At 40.8% G+C, this 21,586-nt stretch overlaps 2 protein-coding genes across 2 annotated transcripts; both read right to left on the reverse strand.

The window, feature by feature from the left end:
* Positions 1 to 1,637: 1,637 nt before the first annotated feature.
* Positions 1,638 to 9,244, reverse strand: scn4bb (sodium channel, voltage-gated, type IV, beta b). The gene is made up of 6 exons (XM_034606647.1): positions 8,882 to 9,244; positions 8,371 to 8,649; positions 3,877 to 4,040; positions 3,556 to 3,775; positions 2,582 to 2,711; positions 1,638 to 2,412 (listed from the first exon to the last, which is right to left on the reverse strand). Exons 2-6 carry the CDS (start codon positions 8,453 to 8,455, stop codon positions 2,316 to 2,318), a joined length of 696 nt encoding a protein of 231 aa, XP_034462538.1. The 5' UTR covers positions 8,456 to 8,649; positions 8,882 to 9,244; the 3' UTR covers positions 1,638 to 2,315.
* Positions 9,245 to 12,425: 3,181 nt separating this feature from the next.
* On the reverse strand, positions 12,426 to 20,698 carry mpzl2b (myelin protein zero-like 2b). Its single transcript, XM_034605606.1, has 5 exons — positions 20,345 to 20,698; positions 15,799 to 15,968; positions 15,016 to 15,226; positions 14,630 to 14,798; positions 12,426 to 13,595 (listed from the first exon to the last, which is right to left on the reverse strand). Exons 1-5 carry the CDS (start codon positions 20,409 to 20,411, stop codon positions 13,406 to 13,408), a joined length of 807 nt encoding a protein of 268 aa, XP_034461497.1. The 5' UTR covers positions 20,412 to 20,698; the 3' UTR covers positions 12,426 to 13,405.
* Between the last annotated feature and the right edge of the window lie 888 nt (positions 20,699 to 21,586).

Below are 21,586 nucleotides of genomic sequence, written 5' to 3' on the forward strand. Positions count from 1 at the left end.
GAGAGCATTACAAAATCTGAACATGAAAAAGTCCTGGTCTCAAACTGAAAAACCACACTTTTCTAATAAAGATAGACAATTCCATTCTGGTTTCCCAGCTGTGCACACGGCATTAGATCTTCATGGTTAAAATGATCACGTATGAAAACACCCCGTAAACCAGCTCTATCTTTCAGCAGATAAGGATTATTTATTGCAAAGAATAAAGCACTGACTAAATGAACATTTGTCAGTGTTCAAGAGAAACAAGCCATTTCCATGAAGAGGCACATACTAAGCAGAGATATTATGTAGAGCCTGATCCAGGCACAGCCAAAAGAGGTCCACGTCCATATAGTGCTTAGCCTTAGCGAGGGTTAGCACAATGGAAGTAGCATGGCATTAAATGTGATTTACAGTTAACCTCAGCGCAGACGCTACTGGTGTTAATATATTACAACACGTTTTTTTCCCAAAAGGTATGAACGTCTGTTGTCAAGCACTGTATCTAAATTCTGCCCCATGTTGCACATGCTCAGAATGCATTGGTTATTTGTGTTAAAGCAGCATCGTCAGAGGGTCAATCTTTGATCTAAAGGTTAGGGAGATTGATTCAAGGGATTGTCTATGGTTTCGTTTCAGAAGCTGGTTGTGTTATTTATGTCTGCTGAGTTTTATAAAGTGTGTAGCAATATGTCGTCGTCCTCGCTGACGGAGGAGCATCAGAAGCACTAACAGGCACCTGTGTTTATATCAAGCAAAGGGAAGGTACAAGATGAAGAACCAGGCTGAATCCTACAATGTTTTTTGTCAATATAGACTTTGTGCTACGTCTTAACATTTACTTTAGACTAGTTTTTAATAAATCACACATTATACTGGGTGTTTTTTGGAAAGTACAAATCGATCAGTGGATCTGTCAACTAGAGCTGCTTGAAATTATAGCACATCACAAATATTGATTTTGATTGAAGTCTATTGTGAATTTGCTAGTATTTAAATCAGGATTCAGCCCAATGCTATATTTCAAGTACTTGCAGAAATGTTTTTTTTTTTTTTTTACTTCTAATGAAAAACAGTCAAAGAGTTTTTTCTTATTGAATGTACTCTGGCTGTGGAAACAGACGATTGATACGCAACAAAGTGCTTAAACAGAGCACAACAGTGCAATGGCATAACACTTTGTTTACCATTTCAACCCACACAATATCCTAACTGTGCAAATTATATGAAACGTCTCCCGAAATTGATAAAATGTGCACATAATTTGGTTTTAATCTAACACGTTAATTTACCAGAGACATTGAGATTTCTGATGTTAGATTAAACTCACTGCACAACCACACACACACACATACCATGTACACACATTAGACAACTGCCTGTCCCATAAGTTTCCATCGTGTCCAGGTTTTTAGGGTAGGTTGACTGTAATCAGCGGTAGATCACTGTTGTCTTCTTTCTAATACACTTCCCACATTGGGTAGAATGTTTCCCATGAAGACTAAGATATGAACTTTTATTGATTTAATATTCCTGCTCTGTTTGTCAGTCGGACACAATTTATTTAAAAGTCAAATTGTAAAAGTGCACGCTAGATTTTCTTGTCTAAATGTTTGTTCATTGATATCAGGCCTGGTTACTGGCTCCACTTTACTCACCACTGGAAAATGTGCAATAACTTATATAGCCAATACATACACGTATACAGTATACGCTTGTCACTTTGGTTTTAACCTTGCACTCTCTAATGTATATAGTATTGTGTTTGATTATTTTTCTATATTGAGATCTTTTAAATTATTTAAATTTACTTTATTTCAATTTTCTTACTTCTCCAGGACATTGCTCTGATTTCATTTCCCGAGCTGACCTTTCCTTCTCGTCCAACACGTTGCATTGTATCATTGACCCTGTGTTAACTTACATATGACAAATAAAACTTCAAACATTTTTCGCTTAGTCACCCAGGTAACACCATTCTTGCTTTTCATGTTTTTCTTCCAGCAATGTGCTGAACAATATGGCCAAAAGTAGGACAATAAATCTTAAATAAGTCAAGCTAGAGAGCCTCTGGTAGGTGCGTTTATCCTTTTGACGTAATTAAATTATGTGCACCTTTTAAATAATCACTATATGTGTGCACTTATGATTTGCACTTTCTTTAGTTTTATATAATCTGCACATGTGATGTATTCCCACAGCCAGGCAGAGTTTTTAAGATTACAACAAAAATGAGTTTGTTCATGTGTCCAAACACATGTGCATATACAAATATATGCAATATATGCAAATAGGATATGATCACTCCTGTGGTTTTCTACACATGCACCTCCTCATTTCTTTTTTGGTGTTGGTTTTGAGTCAGCCTTGGATCCTGAGAGGCCATTTTCTGTGTTGTCGATCCCTGATGAAGTTACAAGGCACTCCTTACTGCAGTGGAAAGGAAGAAGACAAAGTTAGACCTGCAGACAAATAGCACAGACATCGAGCTTGCATTACTTAGTAACTACAGCATCTGAGCTGCCGTGCACCAACAACGTGCTCTGATGAAACTGTGTGAAATGGTTGCACTGCTGACAAAGTGGATGTGAACACTCACTTTTTCTCCTCAAGCTTGGAAAGAATAAAGAGAGTCAAGTTCTTGAGCAACATGAAGCCCATCAAAAACGCAATGGCTCCGCCCACAGCTGAGGCGATGATGATGGTCAGTGTCTTGTCCACCACCCTCACTGCAAAAAAATATATACATATATATTTCAGTTTCAAATTAACATTTTTGGCGGTGTATAGCTCACCTATACACCGCGGCAAGGCCTCGATCCGCGGCCATGTATGCATGTCCTCCCCCACTCTCTCTCTATCCCCCTTTCACAAGCTTACTCTGTCCTAGTCATTAAAGGCGATAAAAAAGCCAGAAAAATACTTTAAAAATAAAATTAACATTTAAACATCACAGTGCTGTGAGGGAGCCCTGCCTGCTGTGTACCATGATCTCTGGTTCTTTTTAAACTACTGTTTGCCAGAAGTATTTTATTGATATTCAGCTGTTTGGTAATGAAATGCTCTGAGTAAGATCCTGCAGGGTGGTGGAGGATTATTTTCACATATTTCTCCAAGTTTGCTTCAAAACTAGAAAATGCTTAGTTTAGCAGTAAATCAAATAGCAACTCTCCTGGACTAATCACACCTGTCTATCTCCCAGTGTTTGTGTGACTTAATAGTTGATAAAAACAGAATAATTGAGGGCATGAAATCTGTCACATTTAATAATAATAATAATCTATAGATTATAATTTAAAAATAATCGATTTAATATTTTACTTTGACCTCAGAGTGTCCTTGTGTATGCTTCCTAAATGATTTTATATTCAACTTATAAACTAAGGGGCAACTAGGCAAACAATCTGCTGAAAATCCTGGTAGATAAATAAGATACTGGTTCAAACACCCACGAACCAAAAGGCTTTGTGGTTTTCTACTCTACATCTGTGGTTTGTATCCATAATGAGAGGAAAGTAAGTGAGACCACACCCTCACACCTATCATCAGCACCCTGCACCCACAGAGACTCACCCTCATCCACCACAATGAGGGTGAAGATGGCACTGTGGTTCCTGCCCTTCTCTTTTGGATTGCGTCCAAAGCAGGTGTACTGTCCTGCGTCGTCGAAGGTGATGTTCCACAGCAAGATGGAGACGTTGTTGTTATGGTTCTTCCCCACAAACTCCACTCGTTCTCTGTATATGCTGACATGTGGCACCGACTCCTCTGACTCTATCAGTGACTCGCACACCTGATAGAAGCAGTAAGCTGTCAATCCTCTCAGACCACCAATTAGAAGTTACCACGTTGAGGTTGGACATGTTTTGGATTTCGCAGACATAAAGGTCTCACCTTTTGCATGGTGCCGTTTTCGTTGAACTGCCAGTTGAAGTAGAGATTCTCGATGCCGATACAACTGGCGTATGTGCACGGCAAAAGGACTGTGCTGCCATTCACGGCCTCAAGGAAGGGAATCTTTCCTACGAACATCTCCAGGGCCTGAGCAGACCAAACACCTGTGGACGAGGGGAAAACAGAAAACACAGCAAGGTAAAGGCAGTGCAGGGGAAGCATCGCCAACAGCTTGATGTAGCTGTATTTCTACCTTCGCCAAGGAGGTTATGTTATTGTCTGCGTTTGTCTCTCTGTGTGCTAGTAAGCATGATAACGCAAAAACTACGGGACGGATTATTACGAGACCTAGTGGTAGGCTGTGGTATTGGTCAAGGAGGAACCTGTTAAATATTGATGCAGATCTGTATCAGGGGAAGGATCCAAGAATGTATTTTCACTGTCTTCAACATTGAGAGATAGATAGATAGATAGATAGATAGATAGATAGATAGATAGATAGATAGATAGATAGATAGATAGATAGATAGACACATAGATAGACACATAGATAGACACATAGATAGATAGACACATAGATAGACACATAGATAGATAGATAGATAGATAGATAGATAGATAGATAGATAGATAGATAGATAGATAGATAGATAGATAGATAGATAGATAGATAGACACATAGATAGACACATAGATAGATAGACACATAGATAGACACATAGATAGATAGATAACTTTCAAGAAAGCAAATAAGCATATTCCAAAAAGGTGGACATTTTCCTTTGAGTTCAGTATCCCGTGTCTATGACAAAACCAACCATTCATCTCGCTGACAAAATGCATTAATTGCATTACTCATGCTGTCGACAAATAGATAAATAAACAAGTGTCATGCTTGAATTTATCCTGCAACATCAACATTTTATTTTCATTAAGCTGATTAAGAAAAGAAGTGATGGGTGTTCTTTCCTTTGTAAAATATATATCACGTAGGATAATGAAAAAAAGCCCTAAATATAACATTTATGCACAATATACAATGTATGGGCAAGAAAAAGTCCAAATTAGAATCATCAGCTGCTCATATACACTCAAATACCAGAATATAAGACTTTCTCTGCATTCAAGCACACAATGCTCACGCTGTGCTGCTCTGTACTTTCTCTAATGTACAGTTAGATGATTACATCAACTGATTATTCAAATGTTTTAGAAATTGTTTTATTCTTTGTGAGAAAATACACAGGCATACTCACATATGCACCTATTTTGTATGTGTGGGAACATTTAACGGGCATAGAGTGTTCATCATATGTTTCATTTTCATGATTTTGACAACACATTGTAACACATGGTGGCACAATTGGTAACTCCATCCCTGAGTAACACTGCACCACAAAGTCCTTGCTGTGACATTACTGTAAATAAGAGAGGAAGAAAACTGCTGCTGCTGCTGCTGCTGCTACTGTAACTGTACACCACGGTTACACAGCATCAGGAAGTCACGGATATTGAGTCGTACTTACACCAGGACGTGCGTGGAAAAATGTCACAGCTTTTTAAATATTGGTCTTTTTCCTTTTTAATTCTAGAGCTGGCAGATAATCCGCCTTAATTTAACTGATCAGCCATGTGTCAAGGTCACAGGGAGCAAATAGACAGTTTATATAGAGATGATTTCAGCAGGTCATGGGCAGACTGCACTAAAGCATTTTCTACACCATTCGTTTGGGCTAAATGCTGCCATCTAGTGTGTGAGGAGGAAAACTATATGCTCACAAAATGCTGTGCAGACATTATAGCCATTATAACATGCAGACTATATAACCAGAGAAACACTCTTGACACACTCCTGAACATGATCAATAGTTGCTTTAGCAGCCGTGACTATTACTGCTCTGTTTATAGCATCCCCGTGATTCCGTGTTTGGTGCACACCGCTCACAGCATGCTCAAGGTCAGCATCCGACAAACACCATTGCAGCAAATAAGAAAAGCATTGCTCACAAACGGCTAAACACAGAGCACAAGGGCACACTGCATGTGGGAATGTTATTGATTCGTTTTTTTATCTCGCCCTCTGCTATCTCTCAAACTCACTCTCTCCAATCTTTTTTCCTCAGCGGGGTCAATGCAGCACAGTGAGCTTGCAAAAACCGTAATAGAAACAATGACAAGGGAGCAACAGCATCACCCTCTACCTTTCCCCCGTATCTTTCCTCTTGCACATGTTCGCACGCCACTCGTGCTGTTTTATTTTTGCAATGTTCACTTCTTCTTTTTCAATCATGTCCCTCCATGTTTATTACAGTACTCCGTCTCCATCACTGTCATTAGCGAAGCCGCAGCCACGAGTCCGAGAACGAAACAAGTATTCACACGATAACGCAGTGTCTATTCTTCCATCATGAAACATGAAACTCCTCCTTAAATCAGAAACCCAGAGCATGTTGCCTTTTTTAAATGTCTTATCTAGGTTTTCAATAAAAGTTATTTCTACTTCAGACAAAAGTAGAACAGTGGTGCTCCACTTTGTAGCCCACATACGTCAACTTAAGAGCAACATTCTTCCTAATGAATACACAAATATATATAAAACTATGTCAAAGTGTCCAAGCACTCCAGCTAATAGGAAATGCAAAGGTAGACCTTATTCTGATGGTATTCAATAGGATTCTCTGAGGTCTTATGAATGAGGTTAAATTCAGTTGAGATCAGATGAGAAGATGCACAGTAAATTGAACATGAGAGCATGGAAAAACATTCCAGTAATTGTCCAATCAGTACTTTGAACATGAAACGCTCAAGTTTGGATTACAGAGAAAAACAATCACCACAGAACTGTCTCCTCTAAATTAGAATCGCTAACAGATAAAAGCTGCTCTCAAAGTCACTGTCCCACTCGATCAAGTCAGGGGCTGCATACTTAGGATTGCCCACTATCAACCTTTAATACTTTTACTATGTATATATATATATATATATGTGACTGATTTCAAGTTGTTGTACATGTTAACACAAACCAGTCTGTTCCCTGCTCTAATGTGTGTAATGTACGATGAGGTACAATGCAATATCATCCATCGTATAATGTTCGCTGGTACCTGGTGAACTTCATCATGTTTCCTTCTCTCTGTTACTGAACCCCCTGCATGTGCAGATTTTACGTCGACTGTGCAGTTTTCATTTGGAGGCCAAAAAAGTGACGTCTTCCCTCTAAATGCAGACAACACCTGTGAGGAGGTGCTGTGATAAATATAAGGATATTTACCTAGCAACACACTGGCACTCTGTTTAAATGCATCACAACAGGCCTGAGCCATATTTTTACTTAAGAGTAATTAATTTTATCGACTTTACGAAAGCTGTGTTGTATTTTTTAGCCCAAGGTTTCCACATATGATTATTTTATTGATCATAGTCATATGGAAGTTCATGTTTTAATTAATCTGTGTTTGCTGCACTGATGATCCACACCAATGAATTGGTTTACAAAGTTCCAGTCAGAAGTGGTAAATATTTGGGGGGGAATGTGGAGAAAAGGTATTAGACACCGAAACTTTGAACTCTAATAGCTTTGTGTGGATTCTAACGTGCTGCTTTTTCTGTGCACGACAGAGGAAACACTTAATTTGAGATGACTGGTTGATGTCATTTAGATCTGATCTAATCTGTATTAACACCTTTTACTGCAGAGTGTATCCACTACACCACTACCCACCATTACCATCATCACATGCTGCATGTGAATTGACTGACAATAATATCACATCCACTTACTGTCCTGACACTGTCAGCATCAAAACACTTTTTACTCTCTCCCACTCTGTACACAAAGTTTATGACTCAGATGAAAACACGGTTTACTAGACGCTGCTCCAAGTGACGCTGCTGCTCCATTATTGCAGATATGAACCAGCACAATACAATGTGGGTGGCAGGGGCCTTGAGTGTCTGACACAGCTTTTCCATCACGGGTCACTTAATTCTGCTGACATTTCCTTTTATGGGTTTACAATCCCAATACAAACTGATATGATTCACAGAAATGACCAAACTGTTTGATTATAACAATCTTAGCTCTATTAGGTGCAAACTCAATTCCGAGTCAATCATTGTCTTTCTGTCAGCGTTTCCAAGCAGGAAAAGCTGCATTAACATCATTAGCCAACCAGTCCTGCAAAATCTTTACACAGACACCTACTGTGACGACACAACAAATGAATACACCTACATCTAAAACCTGCCGCATGTAGGTCAGATGTAGATGAAGGTCGGTATCAGAAAAGCTTCAGAATAAAAACAAACAATCACTCATTTTGGGCTCAAATCTGTGGGCATTCCAAAAAGGAGCAGGAAGAAAAGCAAATATAAAGTTTTAAAAAACGTGCAATAAAGAGACACAGTTGTGTGAGCTCTGGTGCAAGGTGTAGGGAGGCTAGGTTGCAGGTGCATGTATAGGGCAGTGACGTGCAGTGTAGAGATAGACATTACCAAGCAGCAAAGAGAAGATCAGGCCGGTGGCTGCGTATGGAGGGCCCAACCTCGGGGGGTCGACCCCAACACTCAGCACCTCCATGGCAGCCAGATCTGCTCCAAAACAAATAGTGCTGCAGGATCCGGCCCCAGACTCAGGACAGCCAGTCGACTGAATGTAGCCTCTCTGGTACACTGGATTAAATCTGGAGGCTTCTGTCCGGGTGTCTGGACCCTAGAGGAGGCACATCCCAGTGTGGCACCTGCTGGTCCTGGGTGAAGTGAGCCCCAGCTGCACTGTGGTGGAGGAGAGAGCCGAGGTTAAAGTTAATCAACTGAAAAATGAACATGATTTGACTATAAAAACAGACAAACAGTCCAGTGAAGAGTTGCACTTGTGCGCGGATGCTTGCATGTTTCCTGCATGCATGTCTGCACACGTACCTCTGAATGCAAAGGGGGTGACATCATACGGAAGCAGCATGATTTGATATGTAAGTACAGTTCAAGTTTTCTCATGCCTGCCTACCTGCTCTGCAGCTGGTCCCTAGCTCGCAGGCTGTGCAGCGTGGACAGGACAACGGCGAGGAGGCAAACACTCACTGCGCACAGTCAGGGTTCACTCAAGGAGAATCTGCCAGCCGGCACTTTCACTGCAGAGACAGCCACATTGCAGTGCCAGCCAGGAGGGGAGACAATTAGAGAGGAGGAGAGGGGGGAGACGGAGGGAGAGACAGACAGTTACGCGGAGAGACAGAGGGACAGGGGATGAGACGATGCTCTCGTTCCTCCTCAGCAGAGCCCCGGTGAAGCTGCCTCTTCTTCTCCCTGCCTGTCCCTCTGGCTATTCCACAACTTTTCCCTGTCCTCTCCATTGGCTGCATGCCATCTCTCTCTCTCTCTCTCTCTCTCTCTCTCTCTCTCTCTCTCTCTCTCTCTCCCTCCCTCCCTCCCTTATCCCTCTGTACACCCCCCCCCCACCTGCCTCCATACCCCTCTCATTCTCCTCCTCTCCCTCATCACCCTTACTCACTCCCACCTCTCCCTCTCCCTCCCCTCCCACCTCCTGACTCGGGGCGTGTATGCAGACTCTGAGTGTTTGTGAAGATCAGAGAAAAGTTCTGCAGTGCAGGTTGAGGAGGAGGTTGCAGTGATGCAGCCCCAGGGCCGGGCTGGACACTTCCAGTCATAAATACACAGGGTTCCTTTTCACTGGCAACATCACAAACAATCAAAAGCCAGCATCACAAAATCACAGAGGGAGGGGGGAGGGGGTGGGGGGGGGGGGGGGGATGTGCAGTCGTGACTCTCCTTTATTTCATTCCTGCACTCGCCCTCTTGTCTCCTCTCCTCTCCTCTCCTCTCCTCTCCTCTCCTCTCCTCTCCTCATGTTCCCCCTTGCTCACGTGTGTGCCATGTGTCCCATTCAATACCCAGAAGGTCAAACTCTCATGTACATCATAGGGTTGCATTGCTCTCAGGGTGATGCAGCTGTATGTGCATTATTATAATATATTATATTAGATGATGCATGTAGGTGCAGTCATTTCATCACAATAGGACAGCTCCCTTTTTTCTAAACACATCAGTCAACAACAGCTGACGGATGCCTTGTGTCTGCACTATTCACCACAGGACATGATGGGGGAAGTGCTTAGCTCAGAGTTTTCAGATTTGATTAGTCAGTTTTAGACCTGACTAACCTTGCATTCATACACTTAAAAACCATACGCCTGTCGTTCTCTGCCCATTACTGTAAACAGAAACTGACTGCACAGTGATCGTGGAGTTTATTGGGAGGGAAATGTGGTTGGTAAGAGGTTAAGTACAGTTTGGGAGGATGCAACTGAGACCATGTGACAAGGTTTGCCATCTGAGCCGAGGAACAGTAACACATGCAGGCAGAGGACACAGGGACAAGTGCAAATCCCCTCTGGACCTTCCAGCAGTTTTTCACCACGGACACTCCTGTTTATTTCTTTTGAAGCAAATTAACTTTACACTGGCAGATTAAACCTTTATGTGTTTTACTTTACCTTTACTTTGCAAGTACTTAATACACAGGGATCTATTATTCATAGAGCAGGTTATAATGCACTCACTTATGGGGAGGGGCTATTGTTTTTTTTCTTTAAAAGCTCATGCATAGCTTATAATACTCATACAATTACATGAAATTTAGGTGTCAACTTTGGAACTCCTTTTTTTCTGCTTCATGTTATATTTATATATATTTAGTAGAGCTTGTACTATTCTGACTCAACGGACTAATCAAAACCAAGGAAACACAGCATCAGTATCTATATTAAAATCTGTGTGTTTCTAAGTAACCAAAGTTATCACTGTGTTTGATTAAACGATACTCAGAGATAGATTTCAGTTTCAGATTGAGTGTTAAGCAATGACTGTATACGGGTAGGTGACGTGTGGTGGCGGAGGCTTGTTTCATGGGTGTGGAGCTCAATATGTGAAGAAATAGTGGCCGGGCTGCAGGCTCACTGCGCTCCTCTCCAGGCCCCTCCACTGGAGTATCAATGCACCAGCTGTGGGAACTCTTCCAGAACTGCAATAATAAAAAAAAAAAAAGAAAAAACAGCATACCCTGCTGCAGAAAGACAGGATGCTGCTGCAGACCTGTGCAGGACAGGACAGCACCTTCATGGCAAATCACACACTCACCCACACACTACTGTTCGGATATTCATTAGTATGTGTCCTATATTAGTGTTTCCATGTAGACGTATACCCGGAAGCACAGATGTGTCATCTGCTCTCACTGCAGCAAAATATCTGCTGCTCCAGAAAGACAAGGACACGCATTTCAACACTTATGCAGTAAAACACCAGTGCAACACTTTAAAATACTCGATTTCAAGTGAAAGTCCTGCTTTCACAGTAGAAGCACAGATATACTGTATTATCCACAAAATGTGCCCTCAAAGCCCTATAAACTGTACTCCACCAATTCATACAGAGAACAAGCCTGTTTATGAGGGAATATTTCCATTGCAACTAAGTATAATGTACATTGAGAGTAACAGTCAGTGTGGAGAAACATGTGGTTTGTCATGTTAGTGCAGAACCAGACAGGTTCACACATGTCGCAGTTTAGCGCCTGTGGGATATGTCATAAAAACAGATTTCAACCAGAGAGATTGTCTTACAGGCGTCTTTTTGTGATCATGTACATGGACAAAGAGGCCTCAGCACAGTATAAACAAAGTCAGGCAACACCAGAATCAAATCCAGGGACAATTCACCTTCAGCAGTTAAACAGTTTCCTCGTGGCCCTTTTCTTTGTGAGTTTCTTCCTCTCTGGGGAAACTCTACCTCTGCTGCTTATCTGGGAGTTGGAGGCCAAATCACACATGTATTTCTACTGAGGTAAACTTAACACCCTCTGACACACAAGCACAGCCTTGGCCTTTCTTAACAGTCAACATTAGACTTCTCAGCAGTCACATAATAAGATTGAGAATGATCAAACATTGTGGAAATCGAAAGTGATTACATGTGAGATAACTTTGTTCAACTCTCGAACCATCTGAGTCACACTTGATTTAAAAAAAAAAATCTTATCTCAAAAGGAAGGATATGAAAATATGACTAAATTCAACAGAGAAAAACACAATGAAGTAATATGTCTAAAATACCACCAGGGGAAGATGTGTCCTATGTGTCTCTGGTAGCTTCTATTGAACTATGATTCTCTCAAAGCACTGGGAAGACTTTACAGTGAATAAGTGATTTAACCTATTCCTGTGGTTACTCAGGTGTTAACTGATACTGAAACATTTCAAAAAATATTATTATTTCAAACTGTTTCGGACACATTCCATAAGATGCTTTCATCGAATATCAGACAAGAGAAAATCTAATCAGTCAGGGGCTGCATGCTTAAGATGGCTCAGCTGTTTTAAGAGTAATGACATGTGACTGTATACAGCCATGTGTGACACATACAGGAGTGGCTGCTGGTTGGTATTTCACACTCCCTCGCCTGATCCGTTCACCTCATGAGCCGATCTGTTCCCACACCTCAACACGTTTATCAAAATGCACACAATGCTATTCCAAAATCTCAAAAGTAGTCATTTTATTATTCAGTGTTTAAACAGAGATACATTTGGTGACAAACATTTTAGGATGTGATTTAAAAAAAAGTGTAAAGTTCTGCTTATTTTACATTATGTACAGGATCAAAATACAAAATCAGCGTTGCCAAGGCAGTAAACAACTCATCACTCATACGTCTCACTCTGGATTTTCTGGAAGCTAAAACACCCATTCTCTCATTTCTTTTCCAGAAACACATCAAATCCTCTGTAAAGACACAAAACACAGTTCAAAGATATATCTTTAAAAAAAACTTTGGCTTTGTCTACTCTCAGCCGGTGCTTTCGGGAAGCGAGCAGCAGGAAGGCCTGTTGTGGCAGTGGAGCAGATACACATTCAATGTGTGTGTCTGTGTGTGAGTGTTCACAATGAACTAAATTAAACTGGCTGAATCTATAGTTCGTTTTCTCATTGATCTGAGACAATACATTTTTTTTCCAAGAGCAGCTCTATGGAAACAGTCAAATTAGCACTAACAAGCAAAGTTACAGTGCAGTGCATGTACAAAAGAATCAACCATCAATCCACATCCATACAACAGGCAAAGAAAAGAGGGGAGCTCCAGTGATTTTATGAGTAATACTATATAAAGTTGTATAAAGCCCCATGTTGCTGTGAGAGCTGTGTGAAATTCAAAAAATGTTCTCATGTTCTCACTTGAGTCAGTGTTGGTTTGGTCCGAAGAGTATGAAACGTAGAATTAAAGTAACCCGCTGCTGACCTTAGCAATTAGCATCTGCCAACAAAACTGTCAGTGTTCTAATTGCATCGTGGGTAATGTCGGTTTTGACAGGGAAGAAGAAAGGGCAGAAAAAAGCTGCTGTATTGAATTTGTTCCATCTTTTAAAACTGTCTGTCAGTGTTACAGGAGTACAAGGCAAATACTCTTTTTGACATATAATAAATTACATGTGGACAATGAATCATCAATCGCAATTTAATCATCACCACCGCCGCCATCATCATCGTCATCGTCATCATCATCGTCATCGTCGTCATCGTCATCCTCTTCTTCGTCCTCTTCCTCATCGTCATCGCCGCTGCTGGGCTCAGACTCTTCATCATCTGAACTTTCGGCTTCTTTCTTCTTCTCCACAACTTTCAGATGAACTGCCTCTTCCAGTGTACTGACACCACCCCCACAGAACAAATATAATCCAATCACACACACACATACGTAAACAGTGAGATGGGCTATTGGTGTATAAAGTGGTGAATAATTGGGCAAATAGAAAGTGCGGCAAATGAACAAAAGACCCACTTTGGTTTACCTCAGCAAACATTGATTGCCAGAAGATGATAATGAATACAATACCCCAAATCCTCAGCTTGTAGTAAACCCAGCCAGAGTACCACGGAGAATCGATGCACTGCTTCTCTCAGTGGACAGAGATGACCAAAACATCAGTTCATCAACATTTCTCCACCAAAACCACCGTGGTTCTCTGGGTTTAAAGTCTCAGGGTTAGTAAACATGTGCTCAGAAAAAGTGAATCTGTTCGTATCTACAATACAACCCCTCAGGAGAAGGCAAAAGAGAGGATACAGCGATTTATGACTCAATTCACCACAGCAGTATCATGTCTTAAGTGCTGTTGTGCTCTTTAGGGATAAAATGTTGTATAAAGGAGACCAAATTTCAATGATGATTCAGTTGAAGCACAGCACTACAAAACTCATGATCAATTTAAAAAAGATAATAAAGACACATTTAACTGGTCATTTCATTGCTATATGATAAAAAAAAGTAAATCAGCCGAAAAAACGGTAATTGGTGCAGTGAGCACTGCTGCTGTGAATTGAGGTTAATGGACAAGTTTAAAGACCCGCATTTTGTTAGAAAATCCATCCATATTTACATCTCCTAGTCTACAGTTTAAATACTGAATGGAACTTTTGGTAAAAACATATTAAAGTGTGGAAAGATTTGTCGTGACAACAAATTGGATGTGTGGTGCATTACAGTTCTAATACTGAAGTGAGTAAATTACAATAATATCTGAGAGGTTCACATTGGAGGAGCAAAGATGGAAGAAAAAGACACCGTCCCCCCCCCTCAGCTTTCATTTGGCTCTTCCAGCAGAGTGGACCCAAACAGCCAATTAGACGCCACACCAGTCCCAAAAAGAAGCGAGCGGAGCTCCTGCTCTCTGGTCCTCACCACACGGTCGGGTCCTTCCACTCTTGATCCCGTGGGCGCAGCTCAATGTCGTTTTCCATGCCCCGTCTCCTGTAAAACCTCACCGCCACAAAGATAGTGAAGAGGAGTAGGATTACGCCACAGGCGGATCCGATGATGATCGCCAGGATGCTGATGTCAGAGAAAGTAACTAGAGGCAATGGAACACAAATAAGTGATAACATATGGGGAAAGCAGCAGCAGAGAACACAATAGAGAGAAAATAGATTGATAGAGCATCCCAGCCAGAATATTTCTACCAAGACCAGTAAATTACTTCAATCTAAATATATTCTGAAAACACTGTGGTACTGACTGAAAAGCCAAAATGAGATGAAATACACTTCTCTTCATCCCAGATGTCTTACCTTTGTCGACAACTCTGAAGGTGATCTCTCCGTTTTTGCCGTGCACATCTGGAAGGTTGCGCACCTGGCAGACGAAGGTACCGTTAAAGGTCGGAGGCACCTCATGCAGGGTGATGGAGGCGTCCCCTCTCGTTATATCCCCCGACCACACTGCATGGCCTTTAAAACGCCCTTCCAGTGGAGGGTACGGTATCCCCTGGTAGTAAAACACCTGAAACACACACAAAAAGCATATAATGCATACAAATAATTTAGTGTATAAGTCCAAATTATTGCTTCTACAAAAAAGCTGCTGCTCTGGCTATGTCAGCTGTTAGCGAGCTAACGTAGCGCAGCTTGACGAAGCTAACATTTCTGTGCTACGTGCACATTTTACGGTTCCGCGAACATGGGGCTAACTTTCCCTTCCCTACACATTTTGAACTGCTCAACACAACGCGACAGTCGCTTGCTCTTCAAGGAGAATTTTGTGACCTTGAAGGCGGGGACAGTGATGCTCCTGTCCTTTCATGGTCACTTTGAACACTCCAGTCTTGCCTTGTATTCAAACATGACCTAAAGTAATGTATGTACTGTAAGAGTCATCATGAGCAGCTATCAGCCCAGCCACCGACTCTTCTCCTCTGGATTCACTTAGAGCTGTTAGGAGTCAGTCAAATTTATCAACTGACTATTGATACAAGAATGAGAGCGATAAAATGAAACGAGCAAATGACGACATTAAAATACAATAAACAAAAACAGTCAAAGTAGTTTTTTAGGAAAAGCACAGTTCCTACACACCGACTCATCTGATCCTGGGATAATGGGCCTGAAGTTCCATGACACTGTGACCGACTGGGGCGACAACGGGTGACTGGAGGTGAAGGTGCACTTCAGTTTCACATCTGTCCCGTTGGCTGCCTCCACTTCGCCTGGAGTGTAGACTTCTATTCCACTGACATGTTGCAACCCTGTGACAGAGACAACCAAGTAAAACAACAAGGAATATTCATTAATATCTAATCTAATGCACAAAGGTTCAAGGGTCAAAACCGCTCAGGTTAGTGTCGAATTTTTCACGCGTTTCAGCAATTAATCGGAAACATTCTTGACAGTTGAGAGCAAAGTAACATGGAGATCTCTGCTGTTAGTATGTGTGAAGTTTTTTTGTGCCAACAATCTGTGTGACAGGCCACTGCCTGAGATTGTGTGACCTGATTTTCCACTTACCGTCATGAACTCAATGGCAAACAAGAACATAACTAATTCAAATAATTTAAGAGCTGCTATGCATACCACAGGTTGATGAGTGCATGTATGTATGAGGAGAGTAGGTAAGGTCATATCGATACAGCCTTTAGAGAACCCTTAACAAACACAGGGAGTATTAAATATTTCATCTGGATAAAGCAGATTTGGGTAATTATGATTTTTAAACAAGTGGGATAAATCTTTTGACAAATTTTAATCATGTTTCACTTGAAACCATGAAACCCACAGTAGGAGCAAACTGGAAACTGTTCATCTCCCTCGAGGGTTTTGGCAAAGTTCAGCAGTTTAGCTCAATCTGGATCACACTGTCAGCCACAGTGACGAGCAGACCTGCAGACTCTTCCTGAGGATTAAAACATTCCTTCTAATAAACCACAGCGAAGAAGAAAAAGAAGAAGCCAAGAATGTCCAGTGATCCTGGACAGAGAGGCGTGAAATCAAATGTTCGCCTGTAGATGAAAAAACTAAGGGGATAAGAGAATTTAATAGTTCAGAGTCTCTGCGTGAAGAACTTGTAAAATGTCAAATTCAATGATTAAAAAGAGGATTAATAACACTTGAATAAAAGCAAACCTTCGACTGTAAATAGAGGATAAAAAACGACTTGAAAATAAAATAAATTTCCATATTTCTCAAAAGAAAAGTCACAAAGCAAAACAAGAGCTCTTCTATATACTGAGGTGGATACGCTTTTTTCCCATTTCAAATTTAATCTCTTGAGATATATTAGCAATTTGATCTATTGATTAAATGGTTGATTTATTGGTATGTACAGTTGTTAATTGGTATAGACAGCTGTTTCTCTTTAAGACAGATTTCTTTGTCTAATTCCTCGAAACTTGTTTAGCTCCAAAATGATCAGCTCCTCCCACTACAAACAGCAATCTCACAGGAGGTTGATGAAAACCAGGAAGAAGAAAAAAGATGTTTGAATGTGTGGGTGTTTCTTCAAAAACAAAACTGGGCAATGAGGAATTACTAATGTAAAAGAATTACATTTATTTCAGCCAAGACTGGACCACAACACTGGGGCTGGCCATATAAACGCTAATGTCCAAGACTGGCTGATGAGCCGATTTCAAACTTGAACTCCCGGAAATGAATTTGGGGTGAAGAGTAGAGAGTTTGCCGTGTAGTTTTCTATTGAGAAAGTGTTCCTTTCACATATGAAGAAAGCAGCAGGAGATTGTCTAGGTCCAACACATTCATAATAATGGGCAAGAGTTGGTGTTTGGGTAAATCATGCAGGAGGCAGGAGACAGGACATGATGTATGAATTCTGCTGCGGAAAGCAGTTTTTTTTTTTTTTTTTTACAGCACATCGACACCAACTCTTATCGCCAAAAGCTCTTGAATCTCGCTGTCTTTCCAAGTTTACATCTTTGTCTGTGTCTTGTACATGTAGAACACCTCTTTTTCATCCTGAGATTTGTGTCCATTCAGAGTTATAAACCTCACCAACACGCCAACTAACTCACTGTGAATTTTCCAGACATTTCCGTCCTCTATTCTCACATGGGCTCACTCAGACATTTTGGGAGGAAAAGTTCTGGAATATACCCGGAACAACTGACTCAGACATTTGCGTTCTCACATACAGCCCCTCCAGAAAATGTTCAGTTCATTTCTATAGAGTGACAAAGTTACACCAGTGGTCAGCCGGTCGAGTGCTGGAGTTTCACCATTGACAATTGCTCTGTCAAACTAAATTGGCAGTTTCTGTTATGTCACATGCAGTGTTTACATGCAGATAGCTACTTCTGTAAAAGACGGTCACCTACTGACCTCATTCAACTTGACTGCATGGCAGCTGACACAGAAATGACTGATCTTCTCACTTTCTCTCTCTGAGATCATTTTGCATGGGAACATAACTGAAATCACGGCTGTTGTATTTAAGTTCTTTATAGTGATGTACAGTATCTGTGAAGATTCTCGGTATCTTCAGCTTGTTTCATTTCACCTCTCATCCAAGAAGCCTTTTCAGTTTTAACTGACTAGTGGGAGGTTTCAGGTATTTAAATGTGGTGGATTGTTACCGGTAATGAGAGTTGTTATGTTAAACACGCAGGTCATTGAACAGCAGCGACCACCAACTACTGGGTCGTTGGGGTCCCTTGAGTCGAGGTGTGAATAGATGTTGAAAGTCGCAGACCCACCCTGCTACTGTGTGAATACATGTTAAATACCTGAAAACACACACTAGTCAGCTTTGTTAGCTGTTTTAAAATACTATGAGAGGGAGAGGGAGAGGCATGGAGAGAGGTAAACAAATAAAGGAATGAAACCTGGTGACATTATGCTGAGTGCTAATAAGATGCCATGATGTCATGCATATAATAGTGTCATTCAGTGACTTTTTGAGCAGACTTTACCTAATTTAAATTAAAAATAATAGTTTGCAACACATAGTGGTTAGTATTTTTTTTACCCTGTTGCAAGTAGCAGCACTTGATTCTTGCACAATGCATTTTACCGTAAATACAAAATTGAATGAGGTGAAACACTTTCACTTTCTTATTAAAACTGAATTAATGAAAAGCTTCCCAGCCCTTCCCAAGTCTCTGCATGTAAATACACAGCAAATAAAACATGCCTGTGCTCCACTAGCTCCATTAGGGAAACCACTGAGGTTGATTCATCTCTGGTGAGACCAGTGTAAAGGAAGTTTCTTTTATTTTGTCTTTTACGTTCATATGGAGAAGGGATGAGGTGAATCTGTGGAACAAAATCCTAAATGCCGAAAGTCCAAAAAGTGATAGCGAGTTTCGAGGAACCAGTGAGAACTTACACAACACAAAGTGAAACTACAGGCTGGTGTATGTGTCCCAACACGAGATAAAAGTATTATTTAAAATCTTCCGAGCATTCTCTGGCTACAAGACAAGTTATAGTGTAGTTTAGCATAATATCTCACTCACAGGAAAAATCCTGCTCCACATTATCTATCTGTTGTGATGCCATGAAACTGATCATCATACAGCTCGACATTTACAGGAAAACAATGGTCTCACGCTCTACGGCTCACTGGCTTCAACCAGAAGTTTAAAGGTAAATTATCTGTGCCATGGACTCATCTGTAAATTATTTTGTTAGTTTCATTTTCCACCATTCAACCAAAATCGGGGCAGTCCCTGGAGGCTAGGTGTTTCCTGACCTGCCTGTCCAAACAGCTCCTCCATACTCCACGGTTGCAGGGTATTTGAGCAAAACCAATGTCGATGACAGCAGAAAGATGGCCTTGTGTATTTTTCAAAAGCCGACATACTGTACGTTGTCGCTCATTCAACATCCAGCGGGGCATGTGTTGGTGATTGTTTCGAATTCCTGACAAAACATGTTGAAATTACACAACACTTCTGAGTTTCAAGCCTTTTTACAGCAACTCCAATTGTACTTACTTGATTCTTATTGTTCTGGGTTTGTACCCTCATGGTTGAATGCACTTATTGTAAGTCGCTTTGGATAAAAGCGTCAGCTAAATGAAATGTAATGTAATGATAGATTTGATTTTAGATATTACACGAGAGTAAATGTAACATAAGTATAAGTTCATGGGAATTGCATGTCTTGTTGCTCATAGTTGGTACTATGCCTAACCTGCTATTGGATTCATCTATATTCAAGTCAAATTTTGGACAATAAAAAATCCAGATAACATTGTAACACAAGGTATATATAATATAAATAACATAATAAAAATAAAACGATTATAATACTATTATACTACAGTGTACTTTTGCTGGGACATCCATGTATGGTTGACAATATTAAATACTGGTTAAATTATACATATATAAATGTGTATAGATGATATGAAAACATTGTATATTCTACTCTGTAAACTGCGTCTACTCTTCACGATGAGGGAAGGCGTCATGTAAAGCGATCAAGACAAATAAACAAGCTCCTATCAGACTTAATGCTGCTTGTCCTGCAGTGAGAAGTGGCTCATAACCCACCTATACAAAAAACAAGGCTTATTTACAACAGTGCTGACATGAGTAACTTTGCTTTGCTTTAGAGAATACGTAGTAATGGATCAGGCTATATCCAGGAAGTAGCTGGGACTCACCTGGCAGCAGGAGTCCTCCCATGAGAAGCAGAGGCCATATCGGACACATGGGATAATAATTAAACATTTATTCGGGTCGTTGGTTAGATCCTGTGTGAGAGTCGCGTCATGTAGGTTAACACGCTGCACACATGGAGGGAAAAAAACCCAATGCAGACAGTCGGGGTGAAAGAATCAAACGCCTTGTCTCTCCTGGGTCTTTCCTCTTCGGTGGTGAAAAAGTGAGTCACTCTCCGCCTGCACACACCTGATGGGCGGTGTTTAGCCGATCCTCTCACTACTTGCATAACCTGTATGATCACACACTCAACACCTGCACTATTCCCCTCAAAGCTTGTACGTGCTTGACTCCCGTTAAGCCCAGAGGAAGTTTAGATCCACTCACTGATGTCTCAGGAGTTACTAATTAACCCAGAGTCAAGTTAAAATGTAATTTTTTTACTAAAGTCAATTCTCCCTGGACTGGTTCCACCTGGTGGCCACAGCATCACATCACAAACACCAGCCACCGCTCAGTCAACAGACCTGGGTGGAATTCTGGGGGGTGAAAGGGGGAAATTGTGTGTTTTATTGTGTTACAACGTTAAAGGTTCAGTGTGTAGAATTTAGGGACATCTAGTGGTGAAGTTTCATGTTGCAGCTGAATACCCCCCACCTCACCCTCCCTTTCCAAACATGAAAAAGACCTGTGGTAGACTTCATTTTTCATAAGAACTTTGTCCAGTTTGGACTACCGTAAAAAAAACATGGCAGCCTCTGTAGAGAAGACCTGCTCCCTATATAAAGGGCCCATTCTAGGGTAAAGAAAACAACAATTCATACAATCCCTTCCACCTAAATCTTACACACTGAACCATCAAGCGTGATGGCATTAGTGGGAGTAACCTACTGCTGATGAACCACATAAGGCTCAATAGACTGGTTTACTTCTGAAATTTATAAAATAAATCAATACATGCACTTTTGTCAAAATACACAATAACACAAAAGTATAATCCCTGTATTTTAAATATGTTCAGGTAAGTTTTAAGATCATTGGACATTGCTAGAACTGCCAATGCCCCTGAAAGAAAGGATACTTCATTTGATGATTACTTTTTATCATCTGCAAAAAACAAATATTATTTGATGGAAATGTATCTCTGACCAGTACAGTCATACTGAAAACTATTATTATTGTTATCAGTAATCACATCCATGAATATGAGAATCTCTTCATCTATACTTTACTTTGATTTATTT

This window comes from Hippoglossus hippoglossus, chromosome 14, assembly GCF_009819705.1.
Source record: "Hippoglossus hippoglossus isolate fHipHip1 chromosome 14, fHipHip1.pri, whole genome shotgun sequence".
Classification (NCBI taxonomy): domain Eukaryota; kingdom Metazoa; phylum Chordata; class Actinopteri; order Pleuronectiformes; family Pleuronectidae; genus Hippoglossus; species Hippoglossus hippoglossus.